We start from the raw sequence: 26,985 nt of genomic DNA, 5'->3' as shown, positions 1-26,985 counted from the left end.
GCAGTTTGAATGTGTATGTAAACGGAAAGCAAACCGGAGACCACTCCAAAAGCAGGAAGTGGCATTCTGGGTAAATGCAACCAAAACAAACACAAGGGTCCAGTGCAAACGAGTTAAATGTGTTCTGTTCTTTTACCAACAACAAGAAAGAAGTCCTACAACCACTAAAATCTGACGTTACTCCATCGTTTTTGTGCATTTCATGAAGGGGGAAGTTGTGCTCATGTCTTCTTTGTATGTTTTCATGTCAGTTGTTATTGGTGCAGTGCCACCACAGGCGAGTGGATGAACAGGTTTTGAAAGGTTTTGGATTATTTGAAACAGTGCAGAGCATCAGCTGAAAATGTAACAAATGTCTCCATTTTGTTCCCAAGAGAACCAGGCCTACCGGACTATCAGGTGTAAAAACAAACTTAGATTAATTTAAGACAACCTTGAAAACTAACAATTGGAGAAGCAGGCTCCATTTTAACGCTGGAAGCTGCTGAAATCCACACAGATTCTGTGCAAACCACAAACTAGCAAAGCTGCTGGAGAAATATTCCAAGATATTTCATTTTACTAATAACCATCATGTTAATTTGGTCAGGATTTCCACATGGACTGCACAATTTTACATAAGAATATTTCCTTATGCGAGATTAAGGAACTATTAGGACTCCTCAGACCTTAAATGACAGTGCGGGATAAGATAGTAGTAGCATTATGTCCTGTAATGCTAGGCTGCTGTCGCTCTATATTGTGTTTCAGGAAATGGACATCATTTCCCTCTGCTCAGCCACTGTGACAATCTGTGTGCAAAAGCTGCACTGCTTCAGCAGCCTCAGGAGATGAGAATTCAGTATCTATCCGCGCCGTGTGTGTGTGTGTGTGTGTGTGTAGGCAACCAATTTCCCTCTCAGATGAGCTCTTATCAGAGAGCAGAGGAATAGTCAGCGCCCCCTATTCCACAGATGCAGCTTCTGTAGGAGACAGGAAGGAGGGGGGCACTTCCGCTGCCATATATGGATGTGCTGGAATCCCCTCCCCACCTCTCCGCCAACACGCCCCACCTGTGCCGTGACAGGGCAGCCCATTTTTATTCACCTCACGCTCCGCTCTGAAGGCTGGCGGGGGCGGATCGAGAGAGGCGAGAACAAGGAGGGTGGGAGTCTCCCCGTCAACGTCACCGCCATCCCATTCACTCCAGCCTCATTCTCATTTTACACACGTACACGTGAATGAAGGTGCGTCCACGCAGAGGCACGCATTTCCATAATATCTGCACATGTGCAACGGCAGGATGAGCGGCAGAGACTGCAGGACAAAGTGTTCGTCAGGAAACTCTGCAGAGAAAAGAGTGCATTCCTGCTTTTCACGGCGACACACCGCGCTCAGTTCAAAAACACACTGCGGTTTGCCTCTTAGGGCTTTCCTCCTCACTGCCGGTCTAAAAAGACCGGAGCTCCGCACCTTCCCCTCCTCGCCTTGCTTTCATTCAGCTTCAAGAGCCATCCAAGTAACTTTCCTTTCATCCTCTGCCAACCTCCCGCAAACCCAGCAGCATCCACCTCTTCCTCTCACCCTCCCACCGGCTCGAGTTTGATAAGCGCTTCGCTAAAGGCTGCCGACGTGCTGCACAAACGCTGCAGATGTGAGCACTTGGAGTGAGTGTGTGTGTGTGTGTGTAGAGCGCAGGAAGGCTGTTGTTGGTCAGTGAAATCTTAATGAACGCACATCTGTGAAGGGCTGCTGCCTCCAGAACGCCAGAAAGGCGAGTTGGTACATTTTGTTCCTTGCGCCTCGTGTGTTCTGACAAATGATGGGCTAAACGTTACAATATTTCACAGCTGGAGCCCCTTTAGAAACAAACCGCACCGGAAGGGAGGACAGAGACCCAATAGAAACATGCAAAGTATTAGGAAAAAGATAGAAAAAAAAGAGTGGAAAGTTGCACCCATAACAACTGCACACGACATGGCTACAGATATAAAGGGATACAAAAACATAACTTTCAAAACTGCTAAAATGTTCCTTCATATTATTTCAGGGCTGTCCCGAGTGACTCCTGTCCAAAAATCCTCCACATTAAAAGGCAATTTATTAGCTAACAGTTCCAGGGTAGATTAAACCTTTGAACTAAATTACTAGAGGTGGATTATTTTAAGCTTAACACAGCTTCCTAGTGCAATTTTTCTACACTGGGAGGATTCATTAATGTGATAGGAAAAAATATTAACCAGGAATAACAGACCGGACCTTTTCTAGGCTTCAGTCTGGTACGTTGATGTCAACCAGCCTCTTTTCCGACAGACAGTTTCGTTCAGAGACTGCAGCATCCATTTGATTTGTTGTTTCAGTTGTTTTATTTATTTTTTGATATTGAGCGCGTCTTCCAGTTCTAGTGTTGAATTTTCCTTAGAAATTAAAGCTTATTGGTCTTTCAGAGGGTGTACTTCCATTATTATCAATATATTACATTAAAATAGTCTCGAAAACAACAATATTATTATTTATCGCAATAATTTCTGGGACAATTTGTTATCGTGGCAGTTCCCCTGCCTGCAAAAAGGCATAAAAACAATAACAAAAACTTAAATCAAACTTTTCTCTTACAGATCACTCAACATTCATCCATCCAAGAAAAAAAAAAGCTGGAAGGAGAGTGACCTAAAAAAATCATTAAATATTTCATTTGATTCCATGTCATCTGAGAGCAATGCTTCATGTTTCCTCTGCTTGCATAACCCAAGCATATTCCCCACATCGCAGAGCATCATCGCAGAGCGTCACCGTGATGCTCGCACGCTGCCGCCGTCCAAAGATCAGCGACGAAGCTCAAAGCTGGAACACACCCTGGAGCCCCCCCTTCCCCCCCGAGTAGGCGGGAACGGGGCTCTCTGCAGGGACAGGAGCACAAAGACGGCCATTACGCTCCGGGCACAGACAACCGAGGAGAAAGCGCCGTAGCTAATCAAGAGAAGAGAGCCCACTGGTTTCAAGCCATTACACTGGAGAAATGTCTGCCTGAGCGGAGCGTTTGGACTGCGCTGCAGATGAGCGCACAGGCTACAGGCTTCACCTCACGCAACCCCAGACAGGAGAGGCTCTCTGCCAGTCGGGGACGCCAGAATACATCTTGTCAGAGCGCAAGACTGTGGAGGATGATGATGATGAGGATGATGATGGAGCCCTCTATCAAAAGCTCCTCCCTCCCTCCATCAATCTGACGCAGCGCCGGCCCCAACAGATGCCACGGCGCTCACCTGCGGCGCTCTGCCTCCAACAGCAGCTGGCCGAGAGCTTCAGAGCTCCACAACAATGTGTGAGGGGGAACAAAACAAAACAATGAGACAATGAAGCTCCAGAAGCCCTGCTATGCAGCAGAAGAGAGTCGTTTTTATTGGGAGTGATGTTCTGCTTGTGTGACTTCCAGACAAGAAGGAGGGAGGACTGAGCAGATTGTGCTTGCATGACTGTGGGGATAAAGTGTTCAGTAGAATTACTCACACACACAGCAAACAAACACTGGAGAAAAATCCCTCCCCAGAGAACAAACAGGTTTGGAGGAAAACTGCCGTAGCAGATACAAGACGTCATTACACAGCAATATTTACTCATGACTGCAATCACTGGAGGATGCTACCGTCAGGACACACAGACACTGTACACCTGTACACATAATACAGGCGGTACACTGATAATGGTGTCCATTCATAAGGACAGAGAGCAAAGCATCCAGAGCTTCAGCTGAGGACCATTGTTGAAACAACTAGAAGTTATTCTTAGAGACACATTTGTGTTTGTTAAAGGTCCAGAAATGCACGTTTCCTGAAATTTTCAAACTTTTTATTGAAATCTCATCTAATTTCTGGGAGTAAATGTGAATAAATCTGAAATTTAAACATTAAAGGTCAGCTCTCAATGTGGGTCTTAAATACAGTTGGAGCAAAAACACATTTTTTGCATAATTCCTCCAGCACAGTGTGCCATACTGTAGGACCCTGTTAACTGTAAGCATATCAAGGCCACACCGATGAATAAGCTGACATAGAAAATGGAGGCCTGGGATCCTGAATCAAAACAAAAAGCAGACCAAAACCTGATCCAGGCAATAATAACCCATAAGAACGCGTTGAGAAGTTGTTTTGGCTCAGAGATCAGGCGAAGGTTGAGTTCAGTCATTTGTAACTTTGAATAGATTTTCTGCTTCTCCACAAGGAGCCTTTGAAGTAGTCAGGTCATCTGGTCCAGAAGCCGCCCGGTCACCTCCCACGTGAGATTGTTGGAAGCCCATTTGATCAGAAGGAGACTGAGTCATGACAGAGTCGAGAGATCAAGTCTCTCAGCTTGAGGAGACTGGAACGTCTCGGTAAAGAGCCGGAGGAGGCGGCTGAGGAGTGAGAAGTCTGGGCAGCTTGGAGGGAAGCATCAATGCTAAACAAGATGATGGATATAGACTTTCAAAATCTAGACTTTCACTTTGAAACTTAAATGGGTAGTTTGGTTTAAGACGAATGGGTCAGTTTAATTTGGACCCCTGCTAGCTTGATAAAAATCAGCCAGTTGTTCTATACTTTGCTTTGTGCAGAGAATCTGCTCTCTTCCTGGAGGAGTGGACTCTGTTGAGCTTTTAAATTTTACCCAATTGCTAACGTTTGTCCTAATGTGCCAGTTCAACGCTATGACACATCCAGGAAATGTCCTGTACTGTAAACAACCATCCTCCACTGTGAAGAGAGGAGTGCCAATCTGAACAAGGTGACCGTAATGTTTATTCAACATTTGGAAGCGTGACCAACACAGACTGAACAGCTTCGTTCACTTCCTCCGCTACCAATGCTAAAACTACAGGCAGACTACAATTCTAAGAAAAATAAATAAATTTAAAATACAGAAAACCGACATCATCGTTCACCGATTTTCCTAATTGAAATTCTGCAGGACGAATCCTAGTGAATGGGAGAAAATCCAGACAGCACACTGAATTGAGATGAATTGTGTCTTCTTGAAGTTATGTACAATTCAATCTGCCTAAATTGACAGAAGATTAAGCAAAAAGTGCCAATGACAGTGATGGATTCTTTTATTTTTACCCAAACTGCAGCTTTTATAAAGAATGACGAAGATGGGTAAACTCTTTTCCAAATATGGTGGTGAAAACTGGACGAAAGCACACGAAACACTCAACAAAAAGCTCTGAAATCAATGAGCTGACCTGCTGATGTGTGTATAATCCAGTACTAACTCTGAACAATGGAGGCAGCGTCACCTCCAGCTTAATTCACCATCCTGATCCGCAGCACTGCTGGGATTACAGCACTCAGCCGAACACACTCCTAGACAAACACGCAGACGCTATTTGTTCAGCAGACACAATAAACCTGAGGAGACACACTTCACCCACATCAACGCATCCCAAACTTCCACAACCCGAATCCACAGGGACGCTCTCCGTCACCGTCCCAGGTGACCTGGAGTCTGTGCGTTCTGAACCGGCGTGCCGTTACAGAGCAGATACTGTATGGCCGGCCACACACACACACACGCACGCAAACACACACACACTCCTGCGCACGACAGGAATGACTGCCCCCACACATTCACCAGCGTGAGTCATCCAAAATTTACATTCAGCTTCTGTTTCAGCAGCAGAGGAGGAGGTTCGGGCTTCAGTCCTCTGCCGTTGCTTCTGAGAGTTAACGGTCCAACAAACAGGAAACAAGGCAGAGCCCTCCTCATGCAGGGTTACTGGACGATGCCTGGAATAGGTGGGAGCAAGGCAAATAAGGATGCTGGACAGACTTTATTTAAATCTGGACTCCCAAAACACGACCAGATTATACTTTTTTTTTTTTTTTTATAAAAAAAATAATCTATAAAAGACACACTCTGGCAGAGTGACCATTACCATCTTCTGCAAAATGTTACTATGAAAACTTCTTGTTTGAGATTTGGCTCAAATTAATAGATACTGAATACTGTAATTTTTGCAGTAGTCATGAATATTTTAATCATATTTATTTAATCATTGGAAACTGGGCCAGTAAGGTTATACAACCAGTATATCCCATGAGTACAGAGTGTTCTGCAGGATGATGTTGTGCAGCTAACGTCTCTGATCCCCATCTTAATGCTGCCTGATTTAATTGCTGATGTTTGCCAATGTCTCACCTCCCTCCAAGGAGAAACAGACATGAGTGTTACCTAATGGGAGCTGGCACCTCTGCGCCTCTCCATCCTCCACGCTTTTAATGAATTAATAAAGACCAGTTAGTTTCTCCAAACACGGCTCAAAAACACCCCTGGGGAGGAAGAGGAAGGGGGAGCTCGGCGCAGCGGCACCAAATGCCATGCCGGTGAGCATTGAGCCGTTACCATCAGACGCCAGCAGGGGGTCAAACTGGCAGCGGCTCGGCTGCCCATGACAGGAAAACCTTCCCCACAACCCCTAATGCTGCATCTGTTGCATATGCATGGAGGCATTTCCTGCAAACTGTAGGTAAATAATAGCTAAATGTTATCATTACCTCCATTACTTTAGTTATTCATGCTGAAAACGGTTCTAAAAAAATAGCTGCATTTAAAATGTCATTTTTGTTGTCCTATAAAACGCTGAAAGATATCAGAAGTAATGCAGAGATGCTCCAAATCAACTGGGATCAGCTCAGATTCGTTTGTTCTTATTGGTTAAAGTCAAATTAAGAAACCAAGAACTTCCACCATACCCAATAGTAAAAAATAAACAAATGAATACATTTTGATCCAGACAAATCATGTCAAGAAACAAAACTATCAACAAAAAAACCCTGATTGGTCCAATTACATTCTTCAGCATCAAACCGTTTTGACTTCATATCCCAAACACCCTCCAAAGGTCAACACATCTTGGGACTTTTACTGAAATCGTATTTCCATTCAGATGTATGCTGAAATTACTCCCATTTTTATCTCAGCAGCATCATTGCATAACCAAGCAAGCTGAGGAGGAGAACCCAGATATACCACCACCCCACTCCCCCTACCCCCCACACGTACCAGGAGCTCTGACTGTCTGCCCGGAGCCGGTCGGAGTGAGGAGGCGTGTGGAGCAGCGACAGCTTTCCTCACATCATAACAGAAACTTGTCATCTTTCCATGTCTGAGATCTGCATCATATGGGGAGCTGAGTAAAGTGAGAATCAGGAGAAATGCCTCGCGATCACAAGTCCTGCTCCCTGCTTGAGTTGGAGCTCTGTGTTAGAGGAAGCAATGAAGGAGCAGAGGAAGACCTGATGTTTTTTCCAGACAGAACATCTCTTATTGTTACCAAATAAATCCCTTTCTGCTTTTCCAAACATAAAACAACTGAGGAAATGAAAACTGGAAGGGTTCTTGTTCAGGAATTCACAAAATTCAGAAATCAGGTAACTTTAAGCAGATAACTGAGCAGGAGTTTTCTGTGCTGCTCTGAAATATGTCGAACTGAGCTGCCCTGAAGCATCCTGTCACCGAGGAGGTTTACTTTTTTTTTTTTTTTTTTTTTTAAACTAAAAATCTTCCAAAACCAGAAGCACATCAGGGTTAAAATATTACACACAGCAGCAGCCGCATTCATCAGTTTAGTTAAAAATGATCGACTCGTTCAATTTAGACAACTCTGACGACTTAAACGTTTTAGCCCCTTTTCTAGACCACATCTTTTATTTTACCGTTTCATCATTAACTCTCCTGTTTGAGCTAGAGTCTGCTTGATAACTAAATAACTTCATTTTCGCTTTAAAGTACTGAGACTTCTAAGAGACCTGACCAACAGCGGACTTCCCCTCCTGTAATTATCCGCCCAGGTGCAGCAGGTGTCCCGAACAACACGAACCGGCTCACCTTGTAGACATTCTCCGTAATGCGGTGCACCTCGTCGGTCCGGGACATCCTTGCTGGAGCGTCAGTCACAACCATATACGGAGCTCTCTTTTCTGTGGAAGCTGTGGAGGGATTCTCGGTTCCTTTCCGAACTGTGGCGGGGGGACGAAGCAGCTGTTAGGCAGGGAAACGCGACTCTTGTCTGGGAGAGACGAGCGCGCCTGTCCGTGGGATCCCGGGTTTTATAGGAGAGTCCTCCGCTTCGCCCACACCGGCTCCCCACGCAGCCAGTCAGCGGCCGCTCCGAGCCTCCCTGCAGGAGCGCAGAGGCGGACTCAGAGGCGCCGCCTTCAGGGCCGGTGGGAAAAATGAACTCCGGAGACGACAACTGAGAATGATGGGGGAGGAGGGGATACTCAGAGGAAGGTGTTTTACATATCATTACTTGGATTCTTCGTGACTGATTAAACTGATTTTATTTATTTAGTAACTTTTAATTAGTCCGCTTTCTAGTCAGATAGATTTTTAGTTTACTATCTTTGAACGCCCCGTAACCTTATAATGAAGATATCTTATTCGGATAAAATGGAAGACAAAAATTATATTACTTTATTTAAATAAACAAATAAATAAATCAGAACTTTACTAATTGATTTACATAAACATTTTATGTTGTCTAAGGGCTTTTCCTTGGCCAAGAGTGAGAAAACTGGGCTAAAAAAGTCTAATTTAAATTGAATAGTATGGACAGGGTAACATTTTTACTTATCAAAGTAAATAAAATAAAAATAAAAATAAACAGGTGGAAAAAAATAATTCCCAGTCTTCTGTCCCGTTTTTATTTAATCCCAGCAAAAAGGGAACTGAGTGTTGTTTTTAACCTCGTAGCTAGAAATTATGAATCACAACTGTTGCTGTGATATTTCTGTCTTTTCACTACGGAACATGTTGAAGCAGAAACAGACTGACGGGACTCCGCCATCTGAAGCTACGGCGCTGATATTTCCACCGATTATTCAGAGCCCAGAAATGCAGCACAGCATTGAGGGAAAGGCTCCTCCAGCTCTGCTGACACAGGCAGCCCACGCCTCCTCTGCTCCAACCATTCAGAAGAACCGTCCGGCATCACTGGGACAAGCCACACAAGCCCATTCACAGTGGAAACGTCCACTGAAACATCCACCGTGAGGCTCCTCTTAATTTTAAGGCTAATATCCTCCAGGATGGTAGATGATGCTCCACAGGACACAGCAGGAGGGTTGAAATGACTCTCCTCCAGGATGTTGGTGTGGAGTGTTTAAAAACACTTCTTTCAACTCACTCACATTTTATCGCTTGCTAAATTTGTCCGCTGCTGAGGGGGCTCTGGTGGATATGAGTGGGATGGGAGCCACTTTTCTGCTGGATTTCAGATCCGCTCCAGGTGGGCAGGGAATCCCACACATCTCGGCTCGTCACGATCTGCAGCCCTGTGAATGGAAAGAGGCTCGCCGTGAAAAAGGGGGAGGACGGACGGCCTCTTATTTTGGGCAACTCTTTTCTGCCTTGGTATAAAGACAGCTGCCCCGAGGCCGCCGCTGAGGGTTAAATAATAAAGCGGAGCGGTAACTCGCAGCAGGAAGACACTCATTTTGTTCTGATTGTCACGTCAGATGTAGTTCCAGCAGGCCGCAGACGGTTAGTGGAAATCAATGAGGCGTGTTTGGTCTCAGCTGGAGCAACAGAAACATTCCCACTGTCAGCGGGCCAATCGATTTACTCCTCTGTCAGGATTCAATCCCTGCAATTAGCTCCTATAATGGGCCTAAAACATACATCCAGGTTTGTGTCAGACACCACACTGTGAAGCGTGATTATAAGGAAATGAGTCTGTCTGCTGACTGATAATTATTCTGGGACTCAAGTCAGCCTTATAATCACACACAGCCCTGAGAAGAAGAAAAAATAGAGCATGACTTTAAATATTGAGTCCTTTCAAAACAACTGTTTACACACCAGTTTGGTGAAATCTTGGGAAGAGAAAGTGCTTTATTGTAGACAAAGTAGGAGCTCCGTACATGCTGTAAAGCATGGTGGCGGTAGCATCATGCTGAGGCTCTGTTTTCCAGCCAGTGGTGGTTCAACTTCCTCTTTCATTTACAGAATAAGGATCTAAACAGAATAAAGGATCAAGCAGGATAACATCAGGCTTCAGGAACGTCTCCACCATCAACCCTGATGAAAACTTATGGACTATGATTGAGTCAGATCTCTGACAGGAAGTCAGCCAGATTAAAACCACAGGACCGTTTCTGATTAAACGAATGGGGACCGATCCAGACAGAATGACGCCAGATTCTTGTTGATGTCAGCATAGTGCATGTGGCATCTCGTAGTTAAACCGCAGGTCAATATTACAGTCTGTATAATTATAATGATCATGAAAAATGAGTTAAAGTACAGGTTAAATCCAATCTGTTGAAGTGGCATCACTAAAGATGTTTATTGTAGTCGTCCCCAAAAAAGAACAGTCAAAAAATGTACAAATAAAAGCCTAGAAATATTACATTAAATATTCATGATGAGTACAGTCATATTCAATCAATTAAAAATATCAACAAGTAAATATATTTCTGTAATTCAGTAAGTGAATCTCATTACACGGACTGATGTTTTCAAGCTCTTATTTCTGTTAAAACCAAAACATGAACTCAATGAACATTTCTTTTGATTCCTGCTTAAAGGTTATTTTCAAAAGGTACTTTTAATCTCACAACCCTCATTGGAATATTTTTTTAACTTCCAGAAACAACGTTGTTGCTTAATTCCCCAAACATCTCACCTTTTTATTCTCTGCGCGTTGGAGCAACGGCGTCTCACAGTAAAAAGGTCCAGGGGTCAAATGTCATTCAGAAACTTTGCTGTGTTGAGTGAGTCTGTGTGTTTTCCTTGCACAAAAAGCTTCCTTCCACAGTCCGAAAACATACATGTTAGGATATGTTTCCTCCTTAAAATTATGTCTGTACAAATATAATTGTTGTGCATCCAGGACAAATATCACAGCTCTTTATATCTTGGATAGGACATAAAATACCTTTCATTAGAGGATTTTTATAGATAATACTTTAGCTTTTTTCAAATGTATCTGAGCTTGAATTTACTTTTTTTTTTAATCAGTGGTACATGAGGTCTTGGTTCCCTTTGATTATTTTAATATGATGTGACACAGAGGCCAGTTTCTATTAGTCATTTCTTCAAAAATAGGAAATACACAAGAAAACATGCCATTCAATAAAGCATGAGTGTGCGTCAACCTTTATAGGTCAGAAAATGGCAACAAGAAAACAGCTCCTGGTCAAAGCTAAAAGCTACAGTCAGATAAATTATTAAAACAGTAAAAAAATAAAAAATAACTGGAACTGTGACGACAGAAGTTTAACTTCCATCACACACAGTGAGGACTGGGAGGGACATAAAAACATTTAGGAAGCCCCCCCCATTAAAGAGCTGCAGTAAAGACATTATTTTTGTTCTTATTGGCACTAGTTCCCTTTATTCATTAGCAGTTTGAGAGGAAGAAGGGCAAAGAGAAAACGGAAAGACATGAAATAAATCATTGAACCACATAAGATCATTTTTGGCTCCTTTTGGCGTTTCTAATGTCCAATGACTCAATAATTCCTTTTTTTGTTGTTTTTACAGAAACACGTTTCACAAACACCCATCCATCCGAGGAACATCTTAAGAAATATGGCTGGAAATGTCCTGGCCCAGAGTTTGGATCAGCACACTAAACAGTCAAATATGGAAATATAAGGCAAGCAGCAGAGAGAGTTTAGTTCAAAACAGTTTGGCTTCTTTGTGCTGGTTTAAGATTTTGCAACTTTTAAAGGTAGAACAAAACTTCCAAAATAGTTTGTGGATCGTCCCATTTCAGATAGTTTCTTGATTAACGTTTTGATTCCCGCTCACAGGAGCACAATCAGCACTCGGCGGTGTGTTTATGTAGGCAGGCCAACAGGTGGGCAGGCCACACACTCACTCACTCACTCACACACCTCCACATCTGAACCATCTCTCTGATTTAGCCTTCGTCTCCAGCCTACGCCTCCTCATCGCTCTCTGCGGCCCGTTCTCCCCGTGTCTGTGATTCATCAGCGCGGCGCTCTGACATTCAGGCTTCAGTCTGTGAGCCGCCCACTCCCACGCAGCGCCACGCAGGCTTGTAGAGCGCAGTCGGCTGTGGAGTGGATCCAGCCCATTCAGAACGAGGACGGCACTGAAGTGGACGTTAGTAACCCAGTAAACACGGGTCAGCCTATTTCAAGCCGGAATGACGCGGTGTTGTTACACAGGCTTTGTTGAAATTAAAAGGCACGAGGTTGCAGAACAATGGCTGCTTTTCTGTTTCCTTTATTAGGCCGATGCTTTTAAAGCACAACTAAATTTATAGAGGGAGGAGAAGCTCTGTGACACGAAATATTTATGTATACAGATATAAAAACAGGATTTTATGGCAGTTCGAGGCAAGTCCTCTCTGATTAGGCGACATAAAATATCAAATCGTCAGCAAATCCTCAGAAAAAGCTGGTCCTGTGTGAAGTTTAATGTAGTTGTTTTGTATCAAACTAGAAAGTTAGCTTTGTGAATCTTAATAAAACAGGACAAATACAAGAGGGAACAAGGTGGGAGGAATATGTTACCTCAAATTTTAACATTTCTCTAATTGCTTAAGTGACCTCAAGCCAATAAATAGAAATAGAAATCCTCTAAGATGATACTGAATTTGGTCTCTGCTGTTTTTCACCCAGCTGTTCATCTCAGGATCTGATTCAAAAAAACAAACAGCACTAATGATACACAGGCGCAAAACCCTGTCATTTTCAACAGGCAATTTTCTTTCTTTTTTTTTTTCTTTACTTTTATAGTTACATTGACTGTTTGAAGTGGGTTTCTGTACAGTCATTAGTAACAGTTCCCTTATCCAAAGCAGAAAGATGTAATGTCACCATCGATTTGTCGGAAAACTAAGAACATCTAGCAAGGTTATGCTAGCAGTGAGTTACCGATAGCTTAAACTTTTGCCCGACAGAAAATTTCCATGTCAAGACAAAATTTAAAACCTGTGATTAACATATTACTTACTTTTAAAAATAAGATTAAGATATTTTAAGGCCCACATTTTAGTTGAATTGAATAATATCTACATGGTTAAGAAGTGTGTAACTTGTCCTGTCAACAGATCCTCCACCTGAGCTGTGGATCTGTGCAGCTCCTCCGGTGGAACCATAAACCTCTGGGCTGCTTCTCTTACCCAGGCAGTTGAGTTGAGCAGCCATGTCTTGGTAGGTTTCCAGTTGAAACTTGCCTCATAACTTCATCATAACTTTATTAATAACCATGATATATGAAATAAATTAAGGTGTAGTTTGTAGTTACAGTGTGAGAAGCTATGAATACTTTTATATAATGTATACAAGAAAAGAGAAAGATATTCACCTGTTTTCCTATTCTCCGTTTGTTAACTGCTGCCACCTTGTGTTCACTCACTGAATAACATCTGACATGATGCAACATTTAACAATAAAAACACTTTTTATTGTAAAAACAATGTACAGAAATCCCCAAACAAACTTTATAACATTTATTTCGATGCTGCTGTCGGACAGGATTAGTCGCCAGAGTTTAAAAGATTTACAGTTTTGTTCCACTGGCCTTCAAAGATATTCGACCGTCGACCTCGTGGATACAAACCAAAAGTTCCTGCTGCAGATCCAAGTATGGGTTATACACAACAAATGATTACAGAAGACTCTGTGGTTGCAGATTACATCACATGAGATAGGCCCGGCCTTTTCCCACTGAGGCTGAGCTAATCCACGAGGGGAATAGGAGTTAGATTAGGTAATCTGCTTGTGGAGTGTCAGACTTTGAAGGATGGATGCAGACGGTTTTTAGGAGAAATTTCTTGTTTTGCCATCCAGGGATCAAAAGATCACTTCACCCATAGACATGTTTAAGATCAAAAATCTTGAATATGATTTTTCTTTTTATGGCTTTTGAGGTTTTTATTTAATTTAATTTTTTTTTTTTTTATGTCCAAAGCCGCAGATACAAAGTTCATACATTTGTCAATACTTTGGATGAAACGATCCTCTCCGAACTCGACTCTGATCCACAGATTATTTAGGGAGATTAAACTAGTTACATACAGTATACATGCTCTGGATTACTTAAAAATGATTTCATAGTAAACATGATGCACTGCTTACACTAAAGTTAGGCACAATTATGTGATTTCACAGGTCTTTGCGGTTCACAAGGCGCTGCAGGTGAACCGGTCCTTCCTTTTAGAACTGACCTGCGGCAGATGAACACAACCGGTCATCAGACTGGTTACCCGAGAGCAGCCGGCGGGCCTGTACGGTAGAAAAACATCTGCAGCTGGACGTCTGCGGGGGCGTTGGTTTGTAACGGGGGTCAGTTCTGTTCCTACACGGCAAGCAGCTCTCGCTCCTGCTTCTTCCTGGGACGATCGTTCTCTGAAACTGAAGCACAACCGCACACGCTCAGCTGGGACGGAAACTGCTGTGGAGTGAGCAGAGAGGCTGTCTGGGTCAGGCTGACTGAACCACTGAGGTTTAAGGAAAGACAGGAACGGACCACTGGAACAGAACGTGTGTAAAGATTGTTTTTTAACACACACACCTGCTGCCAAGTCCATGTATGAAAGAGCAACCATGGTTTTGTATCTGACCTGGTTCAGCAGTTGCTTCTCTGAGGTTACTGCTGTTGTCTTTTCACACTTGCATTGTGTTAACTAGTGAACTGACCAATATTACTATTTTTTTTGTGTGTTTTTATTCCTGAAATTGTCTCATAAATCTTCCTAAACTGATAAGCAGCAACATTTGATAGTCTAAGATCATTGCTAAAGTCTTTTATTAAATCCATGCAGGGTGGATTTAATAAGATATTAACAACAAGTGTTTTTAAATTAAATTCAAGACTTAATACCTTGTTAAATCCACCTTGAATTAAATTTAAGACCATAAAAACTATAAGTATAGGGAATGGTTGGGGGGGATCTTGTTGCACTAAAATCAAGCATAGTAAACACTGAGATTTCTGGGGTCTGTTTGTGGCTATTTCCACAAACGGACGCTGTTTGTGCTTTTTGCACCGCTGATAGTTCTCTACGTTCATAACCTCAATAGTGCCTTGATTAAAAGTAATTTTGCACAGAAGGACCTTGGCAACAGAAGTGAGACAATGGCAAAAACAAACATCGCCAAGTCAAATGGTGATAAATCTGCTGCACTTACCCGAGATAGAGCAAAAAGCACTAGCTAGCTAGCAAGGGTGAATTAGCAGCTTGTTAGCTCCTCAAACACCTCCAGTCACAAAATGCAATGAAGACGTCTGCGTGACTCAAAACTTTTGACCTGATCTGAAATGGTCTTACACCTCTATTCCGTACTGATGGGCATCAACAGTCGCATCTCTTACGTCGTTGCTGATGTACTTCTGCTTTTGTGTTGCCACTCACCTGACTAATAAACTACCAAACACTTTGCTTTCATGGTGTCGAGAACATCAGTGAGATTAAAACGTAGAACTGACAGATTCTGCTAACAAACCGAGTGAAACGACAGACCTGGTTTCTTCTTGGCAGCTTCAGGGGCTTCCGGCAGCGGCTCTGAAGGAACCTCTGGAAGCTCGACGTCTCCCTGAGAGAATCGGATCAGAACGGCGATGATGAGCATCGACCTGCCTTCAGGTCATGGAACATTTTCTCTCCAAGTTTTATTTCAATCTGACCTGAGTGATGGCCTCCAGCTCAGCCAGAACAGCATCCTCGTCCTCCTGCGTCAAGGAACCGGCCAGCATCTCGTCGATTTGCTGCACGGAGACAAAAATACGTTAAGAGAGGGAATAAATCCAACTTGCTCCAGGTGTGTGAATGGTCACGTTAGCAAAAAAACTGACCCTCTGGTACTCGATGGAATCTTGCGTTTCATCCAAGATCCTCTCCACCTCTTCAATCGACATCATCTGTTGGAGGGGGGGAAAAAATCACAGCCTCATCAGGCCTCCAATAAAACCTGGGACCAGACCTTTAAACGCATCGAACGTCCCCCACCTCATGCATTTTCTTCAGACAATCGTTTCCAACTTTCAAGCCGTCAATGACCTTCCTCTCAATCTGAGCAAACTCCAGGTCCTGGACCTGAAGCGAGCAGGAAGCAGAAGAGTCAGAGTCGTGTCGGCTGTCGCCAAAGAAACGCCGCCGCCGCCGTCACTCACCATCCGCTCCAGGTTGCTGATCTGGTTCTCTGTCTTGTCCAGGAGCTGCTCCTGGTATCGCTTCTTCTTCAGCAGGAGGAGGGCTTTCCTGTTGGTTTGGAGAGGAAGTATAAAGCAAAGCCAGTGATCAGACACAGAGCCGCTGCTGAAAGTATTACACTTTTCAACTGAGGGTTAAATTACACAGCACTGAAGAAAATCATCCTCTGGGACGTCAACATCACAGTAGTTTGTCAGATTAGAGGCTGAAGCAGCATGAAGACCCACAAGTCCATGTTCAGATACAGATTTTTTTTTTTTTTTTTTGCCATCATCACTTTAGTAAATATTGATATCTGATCTGACATTTTGGCCTAGGGCTCTAATGAAATTTTCTTTCATTTCACTCAGAAGCTCAGAAAGAGCAAAAGATTTTCATTCTGAAATGTTGAGAAATTTTATTTTGTCCGTAGACGGCAGCCCATTTTATCTGCAGGTTCACATTTAGAAGCTCACACCCTGACACATTAGAGGTTAAAACCTGACAACTGCAGATGAAACAAAAAAGCTGCCTGCTTTTTGCACTTAAAGATGTCCGACTGAAGTTTGACTTTTGTTCATCTTTTAGAACAATACAATAAGAGAAGCTAAAAAGCAAGTTTAATACATTTATTGATTTATTTCCACACTTATGGAAAAGTCTTAAAACAATTTCCATATAAGATTTAGCTTTAAAAGCCTTTCACCTTATTTGCCCTCATTTAATGGCCCATTAAAACCCACCTCATTTTACTTGTTTTGTTCCAAGCTCTATCAGCAATACAGTTGTCGAACTAATGCTTCAAAAGTCATCTTATATCCATCACAGCCTGTAAGAGTTACAAGAACATTTATCTCTAAGACTGTCTCTAAACAGGACTGGCTCTGCAACTTATTTCTTATCTGGAACAAAATGGATTGTTGATCATCTACAGTCAGGATTTGGAAGAATGCAGGTCCATGAAACCTGCTCCTGTTAGTACACAGCGATTCTCAGTTCACTCACTCTTTCTTCCCATCTTTAAGCAGCTGTTTGGCCAGCTGTCTCTCCTTCTCCAGCTGCAGGTTGATCTTCTTCTGATACTGCCTCAGTTTGTCTCTCTGCTGCTTCAGTTGCTGCGGAAACGAAACTAACAAGTTTCAGCTCACAGATAAACGTCAAAGTTTCAGCTTTGACGATCTGTGTCAGATCTGTGATCCGACACAGATCTTTAACGAAATTAGAATACACAGCAGCAAACTACCCAGTAACAGCTTTCATATTTTCTTTCTGAGAGCACATATAAAAGCTAAAACTATATCAGTTTTAGGTTATGTTCTTCATACAGTCAGGCCGAATTCACAACAAGTTCATAAAAAGTGAAAAAACGAGGGCTAAACTGTTTCAGATATCCGTGAGCTAGTCCAAAAACATAAAGTTTAGCAAATTACTAGATTGATTCGTAGAGTTTGGTGAGACGCTAAGTGACGTTAGCCCGCTGCTAATCTGAGTTAATTCTCACCAGGATGGCTTTATCTTGCTCCGTCACCCGGGACTGTTTTTTTTTTCCAAACAGGTTTCCCATCCTGACACAGCATTCCAGCTCCAGAAACTGGGAAATTAAAGTCTGAGTCAAAAAAAACCAAACTGTTTTCTAAAAGCAGAGAAGATTTTCCTCCATTATTGCTGAAGTCATCCAGTCCACACCCACACCAGGAAGAGCCGAGGCTGGGCGGAGACAAACTTTTAAAAGAGACACTTGCATTAGATGAAACTTTGAACTCACGTAAAATATATTTATCAAATAAAGATTTATTTTTAATTCAACACTGTTTTTTCGACGACAGAAGATTTCTGCGAATCTCTAAAGTGTATTTATTTGTTGCTTATTTAAAAAACAACAAAAAGCTGTTCGCTGCCATCTGGTGGATAAACCAGAAAATTGCAGTTCAACGGAGAGCGAGACAATCTACCACGCTACCTGTGTATCCATTCAAAATAGAGTAAAACAAATGCTTTTTGGCTTAAAATGTGCTGAAATTGCCCTTGTTGAAGCCTCACAAGTCAAATAAAGGTTTTACAATCACAAACTATATTTAAATACTATGATATTAGTATTAAGTTAGAAGAGTCGGTGTTAAGAGTTTTGGAGCTGTAATGTGGTAGATGTAAAAATATCTATGGCCTTTTATTGACGTTTCACAAATCAAAGATGGTTTTAGATATTCTGCAATCTGTGTAGAATAATCAAGACCATATTAGAAGTGCCTACGTATTTTAGTTTTTAACCAAAACAGATTAAAGATGCCCAGGGTAGTGAAAAAGTAGGAGGCATTATCCTCTAGGCTGCCATGTCATTTTATGCTGCTTATTGATTTTCCCAGCGAATAAAACTGAGACGTCGACAAGCTAACATCAAAATGTCCAAGAAAAGAAAAATCGATTTACAAGTAAGACTGTGAATGAAGATGTGTGTGAGTTGGTTTCAGGGCGGTAGGTGGCGCTAGACTTTTTTTGTTATCCGTTATCTTGACCGACAACATTAAAAAATCGGTCATGTACTATTTTTATCCGTGAAATTACAATCAAATTTAATTTATTTATAACAATGTATTTTTATACATTTATGCTAGGGGTGCCCAAGTCTAGTTTTCCAGAGCTACCATCTGCAACTTTAGATGCATTCCTTCTCTAACACACCTGGACCATTGACTCATTATAAGCCTCTACAGAACTGAATGAGGGAAGTCAACCTTTTGTCTGGGGTGTGTTTTAGCAGGGATGCACTCCTGAATTGTACCGTCAATGTGGCCCGTTGAGGGGGGCCAATATGCTGAAGTGGCCCTCGGTGAAATTGAGTTTGACGCCCCTGCTCTAGGCACTTCCCTAATCAGAATAAGCCAACTTCAGCTTCGACTGAGAGTTCACGTTTTCCCAGACAATGCAGAAGAAAAATGACAATGCAAATAAAAAAAACTTTCTTCACTGTCAGTAACATTTTTATACTTCAGCTAGTGGTACATGAATATATAATCACAAGATTGTTATCCATGATGAGTTGTTGTACCCATATTATTTTAATTTAGTAAAAAAATAAAATAAAAACGAGGCATATCTATATATCCACATTAAGGCAAAAACTCCACAAAAAAAGAGCTCAAGACAAATCTAAAAACAATTTACAATAGATACATTTATAAATGTACAAATGGCTTGTTTATGTTGAAAAATGTTTTCCAAAGTTCCAGACAGAACCACGTTTTCTACAAGGAGGCAAGGATTTGTCCAACTAATTCTTTAAAAAAAAATTTACTTTTCTAAAACGTTATGGTGCAAATTATTTATCATGTCAGTTCGGACAAAACTGGTTTGCTCGAGAGAATTTTATATTCAGAAAAGTATTTCACTCCTTTTAAACTTTACAGTTACAGTTATTCTGCATTATCAAAAGACACAATGAAATAAAATACATAACATAGTTGTTTTAAGGAAATTAAGTGAAATAATTTCATATTTGTAGCTGTGTGATAGTTCCTCCACCATCTCTGCCACAAAGCTTTGGTTAAGATATTTCTACAGATTCTTAAAGTTCACTGATCTGGAATGGTCAACAGAGGTACAGAGCCTACATCCACTCAGAATGAAATAATATTTGTAGATATCTGGAGAGTTTAGGACATTTTATTCCAGTTTCCAAACTCTCCCATTGTGTCCAACTTTGTTTTAGATCCATTTCTGCTGCAACACACCTCACTTAAATGGCTGAATTACCTTTGTAGCATGTCAAAGTTCTGCTGAGGATGATTATAATTTGAACCAGGTATACTGAAGCAAAACAAGACCAAAAGCCTGGGGGACAAAGTGCTCCAGGAGCAGTTCCACACCTCTGATCTGAATTCTGCAGTTTATTGTGAACAGGTCAACACTCAAAGAGCATATTTTTGCAGACATTCAGTTTTACTAAGTTCTATAGAGTTTAATCAGGTTATTTTAAGTAACAAAAAGCACCACAAACATGTCAAATATATTTGAAAAAACAAAACCTATAACAATCACTGTTATAGTAATGGCATTTTTGATATTTTACCTCCTTTCTAGTAGCCAGTTTACAAAGGGAAACCACAGTTATGCTCAGCTTGCTCTATAGTACAAATATCAGGCTGAGTTCAGATACACTAAACAGGCATGTGTTGAAGGGGTTTAAGACCTTTTGGGTATCTTTTTCTAAGAAATTTTGTGTCCCAGAAAGTTACAGTATGGCTCAGTTCCATTTTTAATTACAAATATCAGGTACCAAACCCTCCAGTATGGCGTAGGCCAATTCTTCACCCTATACAGGATTTCTACAGGTTACACCAACTCAAATTTAAGACTTTATAAGACTTTTTAAAGACCATTATGAATGGGATTTAAGAACAGTATCACAACAGAAATATACAAATAAACAAACTGTATGACGTGGCAATTGAAGTGTGTAAATGGCAAAGACAAACATTTGCACTTTGCACATATGAAAGCTAGCTTCCTTTATCCTTGCTTAACAGCAAGGGTATATTAGCAGCTAGTTAGTGGCAACCACCTTGACTCACAGACTCAAAGTTTTGCATAATAGTAAAGTCCCACAAGAAAACGGAAAACTACTTAGAATATATGAGATTAAACAGTCTTGACCCAAGAAAAGTTAAGACATGTGATTAACATATTTAAGGCCAACTTTCTGTTTTTCAATGAATTTAATACAATTTGAGGCCTTCATTTTAGATACATTAATTTAAGACTTTTTAAGGATGTGCGAACAACCTGCTATTGTGTGAAGTTTGGTGCGTATCTGCAAATCAACACAGTAATCCCGTCATCTGTCAAGCATGAGACATCATGTGTGTTGTAACATAGGATTTCTTTGTGAACTTTTTACCACAGATTTCACATCCAAACGGTTTTTCTCCTGTGTGAACTCTCATGTGCGCCTTCAAATGGATCCTCTGCAGAAAGCTCTTGCTACAAACATCGCAGCTGAAAGGTCTTTCTCCATTGTGAATCCTCATGTGTTTCAGAAGACCACCCTTGACTAAAAAGCCTTTCCCGCACAGCTCACAGTTGTGCGCTCTTTTTCCACCGTGAGACATCATGTGCGTTTTAACATACGACTTCTTTTTGAATTTCTTACCGCACACGTCACAGCCAAATGGCTTTTCCCCTGTGTGGACCTTCATGTGTTCTTTCAGGTGTATCTTCTGTTGAAAGTCTTTACCGCAGTCGCTACAAACAAATGTCTTTTCCCCCGTGTGAACACCCGTGTGTCTCTTCAGAGTTTCTTGTTGAGAAAATCCTTTACTACAGACGACACAGACAAACGGCTTCTCTCCGGTGTGAACAACCATGTGCTTTTTCAGAATGTGCTGAAATCGGAATCTTTTTTCGCACACGGTGCATTTGAACTGTTTCTCCCCAGAGTGGACTCTCATGTGCACTGTGAGGATTGACTTTTTGTGAAACCTTCTTCCACATTCATCACATGCAAAAGGTCGCTCACCGGTATGGAGTCTTATGTGCGCCTGAAGATCCGTCTTTTCTATAAACCCTTTCCCACAGAAATCACAGCTGTGCGCCGTTTTCCCGCTGTGAATCATCTTGTGTTTTCGCAAACAGTCCTTCCGCCTGAATCTTTTCTCACAAACATCACAACCAAATGGCTTCTCGCCGGTGTGGATCCTAGCATGATCTGTAAGATTGTCCCGCTTTTTAAATCTTTTATCACATGTATTGCACACAAACACTTCTCCTGCCACGACGGAATTACATTTCTCTTCACCGTTTACATTTGACTGAGATACATTGAGGACACTCTCACAATTGTGACTCATTTTAGTTTCAGACTCAGAATCTGACAAAGGTCCCTGCCAGTCCTCATCATTATCATCATTACTGGCTTCTGTCTCAGAGGTGTCTGAAGCATTTTTATTTGGATTTTGCTCAAAGCTACATGCTGGATTCAGGTTCCTGTCTGGTTCTGTTCTTACACTATCCTCGCTATGGAGTTCTGTTTTTATCTGTTGAGCTGAGCTGCTGATTGGAGCTTCAGTCTCTCTGCTTTCTTCAGTTTTGATCTGATGAAGCTCTAATAACTGAGGTTTCTCTTCGTAACCTTCATTCTTCACTGTGACAACAGTTAAAGGGAACCTGCTGATATTAGTCTCTTTCTGCTCATTAGGCCGCTCTTCCTCCTGATTGGTCCAGACTTCCTCCTCCTCCTCCTTTATGTGGAAGGCCTCTGGATGCTGCTGCTGGGAACTGGAGCTCCAGGCATGGAGAACCTCTTTTTTAACACCCAGCATCCGAAGAACAGGGAACACTGAAATGTACATGGACAATGATGATTACTTACATATTTGACAGTGTTTGAGAAATATCAAATTCTGTTTCTATTCTTATGTTTTCATAGCAACATAAACACCAGGTTGCTATATAAATATTTTCCACCGGTGCCCCCCTCCCACACTCGTCTCGCAATTTCAATAGGACTGAAAGGAACAATATTTATCTCACCAACATAAAACCTTCATGGTTAAACAAACAAACTGAACAAGAAGTTTGCACTTTAGTGAACTTATAAGAGCACTAGTTAAGTCCTCAGAAACATTTTCTGAATTTTAAGCCTTAAGCTGGTTTTAATGCAGTACAAATAGTTTTTTCCCCACTCTGAACGTCTGTATTTCCCTTCCCAATATGGCGGATACGTTGCCATATAGCTGTAACCGTAACTGCCAAGGAAGCGTCAAGCTAAGAAGAGAGAACAACCGAACCTCAGTTAAACTAGCTTTACTTTCGCAGAGCTTCTTCTTACCAGCTGTTTGATTTCCACCAACTTCCTGCGGCAGATGGGCACCGAGCTGTTTCGTTTGCACTTCATCTAATGGTCGACTTTCAGATCTGTGCTGATCAGCATAATCCACTTCCTCCATGGTGTCCCCGCAATCAGTAAAAACAAACCAACATAATCCACACGCGAACCAAGTTTCACACGAACCAAGCCGATCAACTCAGATTGCAATTAGGTACAATTCTGTCTCGATCCACCGAAGTATTGACGACAAAAAAATATGTCCCCGCAAACCATGGATCACTGATGGATTTTGATCAGGCACCGTTACAGACACACTCTAGGTTTGCGTCCTACGTGTCCCATTGCTGCCATCTGCTGGATATACCTGCTCCTACAACAACAAGTCAGTAATTTTCTTCATCGGGATCGACTGAAAATGAGAGAAAGAAGCTAAAGGTCAAAGAAAAAAATTGAAAGACATTAGGACAAGAAAGTCTGGTTGACTTAAGTGAAACTAGGATAGGATCAAGACTAATTGAACAGTGATAACTTGGGACTAATTGGCATGGAATTCTCATACCATACCAGAGAATAGTATTTTCACCACAATGCAAATTGTTTTTGTCAATGCGGCAGCATAACGTAATAGCAGTGGTTACTAAATATGTGATTCTTTCTGTCCTTGCACGTAGCATTGTGCTTAACCTGAACTGGACTGAACTCTGTGGGCAGGAGCCCATTTTTTGTGCTCATTAACCTTTTTTTCCCCCCTTGTGGGATTCCCCTGGCAATTTAGCAGTTTTGGAAAGAAATTTACAGCCAGATTATCACTAAATGTGACATTAGTTATATTTTTAAAACGACACAATAATGAAAAATTAGATAAGACAAATTTAGTATATATTAGTAAATTAAGATGTCCCTAATTATATTTTGACTGGACAAAATACCTATTTAAGGTATGTCTAATTACATTCTGACAAGTGTGATGTCAGAATTTTTTAAACACTATAAGATGATTATAACAAGATAATTTCATGGTATAACCATGGTCATTTCAGTAGTTTTTATTTATGCTCAGAGTCAATTGTACCATTCATCTCTATCTTATCTTATGAAAGAGGCAACCACAATAAAGATTTATCTTAGCATTATTGTCGGAGGCGCAGGCTATTCTCTGCAAAGTGAATGTGTTACATTTGTGCATCAATAACCCTAGTTGAAGGAGCAAGATACCCATATATGAGCCCTGCATCATTAAATTAATTTAAACTTTGGAATGGTGATTCTGATATTTATACAAATCAGTTGTTCAAAAGCATACAAAAATAAGCACAGCTCAATAGGAGTTTACGGTTTTTAATCACTGATGTCAATAGTATCACCAACGTTTTTCCATAAATAAATAGTCAAAACACAGGAACACGGTTCTAAAAGCAAGAGATTAGAGACATCTTAAAGACATGCAGAACACTGACCACTGATTGATCATTTCTCTGTTGCGTGGCTTAACATGTGAGTCAGAAGGTGGTGCTTTAGCTTAAATTTTCCATCGCAAACATTACAGGCAAACGCTCTCGCTCCTGTGTGGATCAACATGTGTCGTCTTAAGTGGATCTTCTGCAGGAAACTTTTCCCACACTCGCTACAGCCGAATGTTTTGTCTCCAGTGTGAACGCCGATGTGCAGCTTAAGATGTTCTTTTCGTGAGAAGCCTTTGCTACAAATGCTGCAAACAAACTGCTTGTCGCGGCTGTGGACGCTCATGTGCTGCTTCAGGTTTCCTTGTCGTGAAAACCCCTTATTACAAACGCTACAGGCGAAAGGTTTCTCCCCCAAGTGGACTCTCATGTGCAGGTCGAGGTTTGTTTTCCTCCGGAAGGTTTTGCCACAAACATTGCAGGAAAACGGTCGCTCTCCAGTGTGAGTTCTCATGTGGTCCTTGAGGTAATACTTTACACTAAACGATTTACCACAAAGATCACAAACCGTTGGTTTTTCCCCAGAGTGGAACATCATGTGGACTTTAAGGTGTGACTTCTGATTAAAACCTTTGCCACAGTCGTCACAAGCGAATGGTTTCTCTGAACTGTGGAGTCTCATGTGAGTCTGAAGTTGACTCTTCTTAATAAACCCTTTACCGCACTGATCGCAGGTATGGGGTTTCTTTCCAGAGTGCATCATAATGTGTCTTTGAGCGTAGTACTTACTTTTGAATCGTTTGCCGCAAATCTCACAACTAAATTGTTTGTCACCGGCATGTACCAACAGGTGTAACTGAAGACTGTCTTTACAATTACAGTTTTTTCCATTTTTATCACATTTCGACTGGCTTCCCTCACCGATGAGTCTGGAGTGTGAATCGATGTTTTGTTTGACTTTCAGACATTTCTCATTTAAAGAGCTCGAACACCTTTTTCCTACCTGACTCTTCATGTGTCTCTGAAGAGACTGCTTGGAGATAAAGTGTTTGCCACACTCAGAGCAGCCGAAGCATTTTTTGCCAGTGCTACGTTTCTTATCATTGCTTATGTCTGACTGAGAAGCTATTCTCTCATGGCTTTTCAGACAATCTTTACTTCTAGATTCATAACCTGAAAAAGGTCCCTGCCAATCACCATCCTCCTCAGCCTCACTGACTTCAGTCCCAGATGAATCCAAAGCATTTTCATCCATATCTGGATCAGAGTTCACCTCTGGTTCTAATCCTCCATCAGGTTCTGCTTCCCTCTGTTCAACAGTCATGCTAGGTGAAGTTTCTGTGTCCATGTTCTCCTCAATTTTGATGCAATCATTGTCTGACAACTGAGGTTTCTCTTCATCATATTCACTCTTCACACTAACAGCAATGAAATCTGTCTCTTCCTTCTCATCAAGCTGCTCTTCCTCCTGAGAGCTCCAGAGTTCATCGTCTTTCTCCTTTTTGTGAGGGGATTCTTGGTCCAAACTGCAGTTCCGCAGATCAGGAACCTCTTCTTTAATTACCAAGAGCAGCTGATCAGTAGACACTGAAACACATATAGACATCAAAGAAAACTGTAAGGCAGTTTTAACTGTGCAAAATAAATAAATACAATTTATAATATTATATTTTTAAGTAAGTTCCTGACAGCCCTAATATGTTTTGTCATTTCCACATTTTGATGTGTAAAAAATTAAAGTAATCTACTTAGGTTATTTTTCCTTTGGTGAAAAGGGCACAAGTGGCGGTGCATACAAACCTAACCATAAATGGTTGTTTTAGTTGCACCCTTCAGTGATCTTCTAAATTAGTTAGAGATTATCATTAAAATAACCAAGCTTTGATGTTTGTTACATGTGTGAGATTGGTTTATTTTTACATCCTGATGCTCTGACCTTCCAATTGTAGTATTCAGCCTCATGATGTACACTGCCTCTGCTGTAATGTCTGCTGAGATATTTACCGATGTAATCGTTACTGTTTCTTTCTGCAGTCCCTTTTTTTTACTTCCACTCAGAATAACTTTGCTCCAATTCATACACTTACTGGGATCTTTGTCGTCTTGTGTCTTCTCCAGTTCTGATGTGGATCCTGCAGGCATGGGAGGCTCCAAGCTGAACCCTCCAGGTTCATCTCCTTCAACCTTCATCACCTCAGTCATCCTCAATCCACTTGGGATTCTCTTTTTCACTAATCACAACCTTCACGTCATCAGGGATTCAGCCATATTATCCAGATCTTCTGTTATTCTGCTACTAAAACAGAAGTCAGCCATAAATCACCTTCTGACCAAATAAAGTGTATTAACAGAAAATGTCGACGGTAACAGAGCTGAAGCGAGTCTGATACCTTGGTTAGTAGTTCTGGATCCACTCTGTCTTCAGTCTTTCTGTCCTCAGTTAGACAAGCTTAGAGAAGGTGTCCACAGACGGTATGGTCTTCCTCCTACAGGCTAACAAACTGTATGTTACGTGAACTTTTAATAGCTTCACTTGATTAAGTTTCTCCTGTTAGTTGCTTTAGCTCCAGGTTGACTGACAGTATGTTCACTTCACTAATTAAGAATAATTATATTCTGTACTAGGAACTTCGGCA

At 41.5% G+C, this 26,985-nt stretch overlaps 4 protein-coding genes and 1 long non-coding RNA gene across 13 annotated transcripts in view; 1 reads left to right on the top strand and 4 right to left on the bottom strand.

Moving 5' to 3' along the window:
* LOC106954997 (brain-specific angiogenesis inhibitor 1-associated protein 2-like) overlaps positions 1-8,132 on the bottom strand; it is a 60,147-nt gene extending 52,015 nt beyond the window's left edge. For 2 of the 7 annotated variants that reach the window (XM_015044903.1, XM_015044907.1), the window contains exon 1: positions 7,843-8,127. In XM_015044903.1, coding sequence (XP_014900389.1) covers positions 7,843-7,917 — 75 coding nt within the window. In that variant the 5' untranslated portion in view covers positions 7,918-8,127. Of the gene's footprint in view, positions 1-7,842 lie in introns of all 7 variants that reach the window. The other 5 variants (XM_015044902.1, XM_015044901.1, XM_015044905.1 and 2 more) reach the window with 5 other exon arrangements.
* Positions 8,133-10,531: 2,399 nt separating this feature from the next.
* LOC106955009 (uncharacterized) lies at positions 10,532-14,241 on the top strand. The gene is made up of 2 exons (XR_001426482.1): positions 10,532-12,112; positions 13,043-14,241. It is a non-coding gene; the product is annotated as an uncharacterized LOC106955009 (long non-coding RNA).
* On the bottom strand, positions 13,432-17,835 carry LOC106955007 (charged multivesicular body protein 6-like). The gene is made up of 8 exons (XM_015044920.1): positions 17,628-17,835; positions 17,132-17,241; positions 16,108-16,195; positions 15,944-16,030; positions 15,790-15,855; positions 15,622-15,702; positions 15,458-15,530; positions 13,432-14,348 (listed from the first exon to the last, which is right to left on the bottom strand). The coding sequence occupies exons 1-8, from the start codon at positions 17,688-17,690 to the stop codon at positions 14,293-14,295; spliced, it is 624 nt and encodes a 207-aa protein (XP_014900406.1). The 5' UTR covers positions 17,691-17,835; the 3' UTR covers positions 13,432-14,292.
* A 1,573-nt stretch (positions 17,836-19,408) lies between these two features.
* Positions 19,409-23,329, bottom strand: LOC106955002 (zinc finger protein OZF-like). 2 transcript variants are annotated; one of them, XM_015044915.1, is made up of 2 exons: positions 22,929-23,329; positions 19,409-22,457 (listed from the first exon to the last, which is right to left on the bottom strand). In XM_015044915.1, the coding sequence occupies exons 1-2, from the start codon at positions 23,065-23,067 to the stop codon at positions 20,965-20,967; spliced, it is 1,632 nt and encodes a 543-aa protein (XP_014900401.1). In that variant the 5' UTR covers positions 23,068-23,329; the 3' UTR covers positions 19,409-20,964. The 2 variants fall into 2 exon arrangements, with proteins under 2 accessions (XP_014900401.1, XP_014900402.1); XM_015044916.1 differs by having other exon boundaries at positions 22,950-23,326.
* Positions 23,330-24,271: 942 nt separating this feature from the next.
* Positions 24,272-26,979, bottom strand: LOC106955001 (zinc finger protein OZF-like). Of its 2 annotated transcripts, none has more exons than XM_015044913.1 (3): positions 26,740-26,979; positions 26,437-26,645; positions 24,272-25,936 (listed from the first exon to the last, which is right to left on the bottom strand). In XM_015044913.1, the coding sequence occupies exons 2-3, from the start codon at positions 26,549-26,551 to the stop codon at positions 24,417-24,419; spliced, it is 1,635 nt and encodes a 544-aa protein (XP_014900399.1). In that variant the 5' UTR covers positions 26,552-26,645; positions 26,740-26,979; the 3' UTR covers positions 24,272-24,416. The 2 variants fall into 2 exon arrangements, with proteins under 2 accessions (XP_014900399.1, XP_014900400.1); XM_015044914.1 differs by having other exon boundaries at positions 26,437-26,642.
* Between the last annotated feature and the right edge of the window lie 6 nt (positions 26,980-26,985).

This window comes from Poecilia latipinna, unplaced genomic scaffold, assembly GCF_001443285.1.
Source record: "Poecilia latipinna isolate Pla-1442-1.1 unplaced genomic scaffold, P_latipinna-1.0 Scaffold697, whole genome shotgun sequence".
NCBI classification, from domain to species: Eukaryota; Metazoa; Chordata; class Actinopteri; order Cyprinodontiformes; family Poeciliidae; genus Poecilia; species Poecilia latipinna.
This window is presented reverse-complemented; position numbering and strand designations above follow the sequence as displayed.

Excerpts from the sequence above, each read along its gene's own strand:
- LOC106955007 (XM_015044920.1), bottom strand. The coding sequence starts at position 17,690 with ATGGGAAACCTGTTTGGAAAAAAAAAACAGTCCCGGGTGACGGAGCAA. Across the intron at positions 16,196-17,131 it reads CTTAAAGATGGGAAGAAAGA|GAAAGCCCTCCTCCTGCTGA; the intron begins GTGAGTGAACTG and ends CCAAACCAACAG. Across the intron at positions 15,856-15,943 it reads GTCTGAAGAAAATGCATGAG|ATGATGTCGATTGAAGAGGT; the intron begins GTGGGGGACGTT and ends CCCCTCCAACAG.
- LOC106955001 (XM_015044913.1), bottom strand. The coding sequence starts at position 26,551 with ATGACTGAGGTGATGAAGGTTGAAGGAGATGAACCTGGAGGGTTCAGC. Across the intron at positions 25,937-26,436 it reads ACAAGACGACAAAGATCCCA|TGTCTACTGATCAGCTGCTC; the intron begins GTAAGTGTATGA and ends TATGTGTTTCAG.
- LOC106955002 (XM_015044915.1), bottom strand. The coding sequence starts at position 23,067 with ATGGAGGAAGTGGATTATGCTGATCAGCACAGATCTGAAAGTCGACCA. Across the intron at positions 22,458-22,928 it reads TAAGAAGAAGCTCTGCGAAA|TGTTCCCTGTTCTTCGGATG; the intron begins GTAAAGCTAGTT and ends TGTACATTTCAG.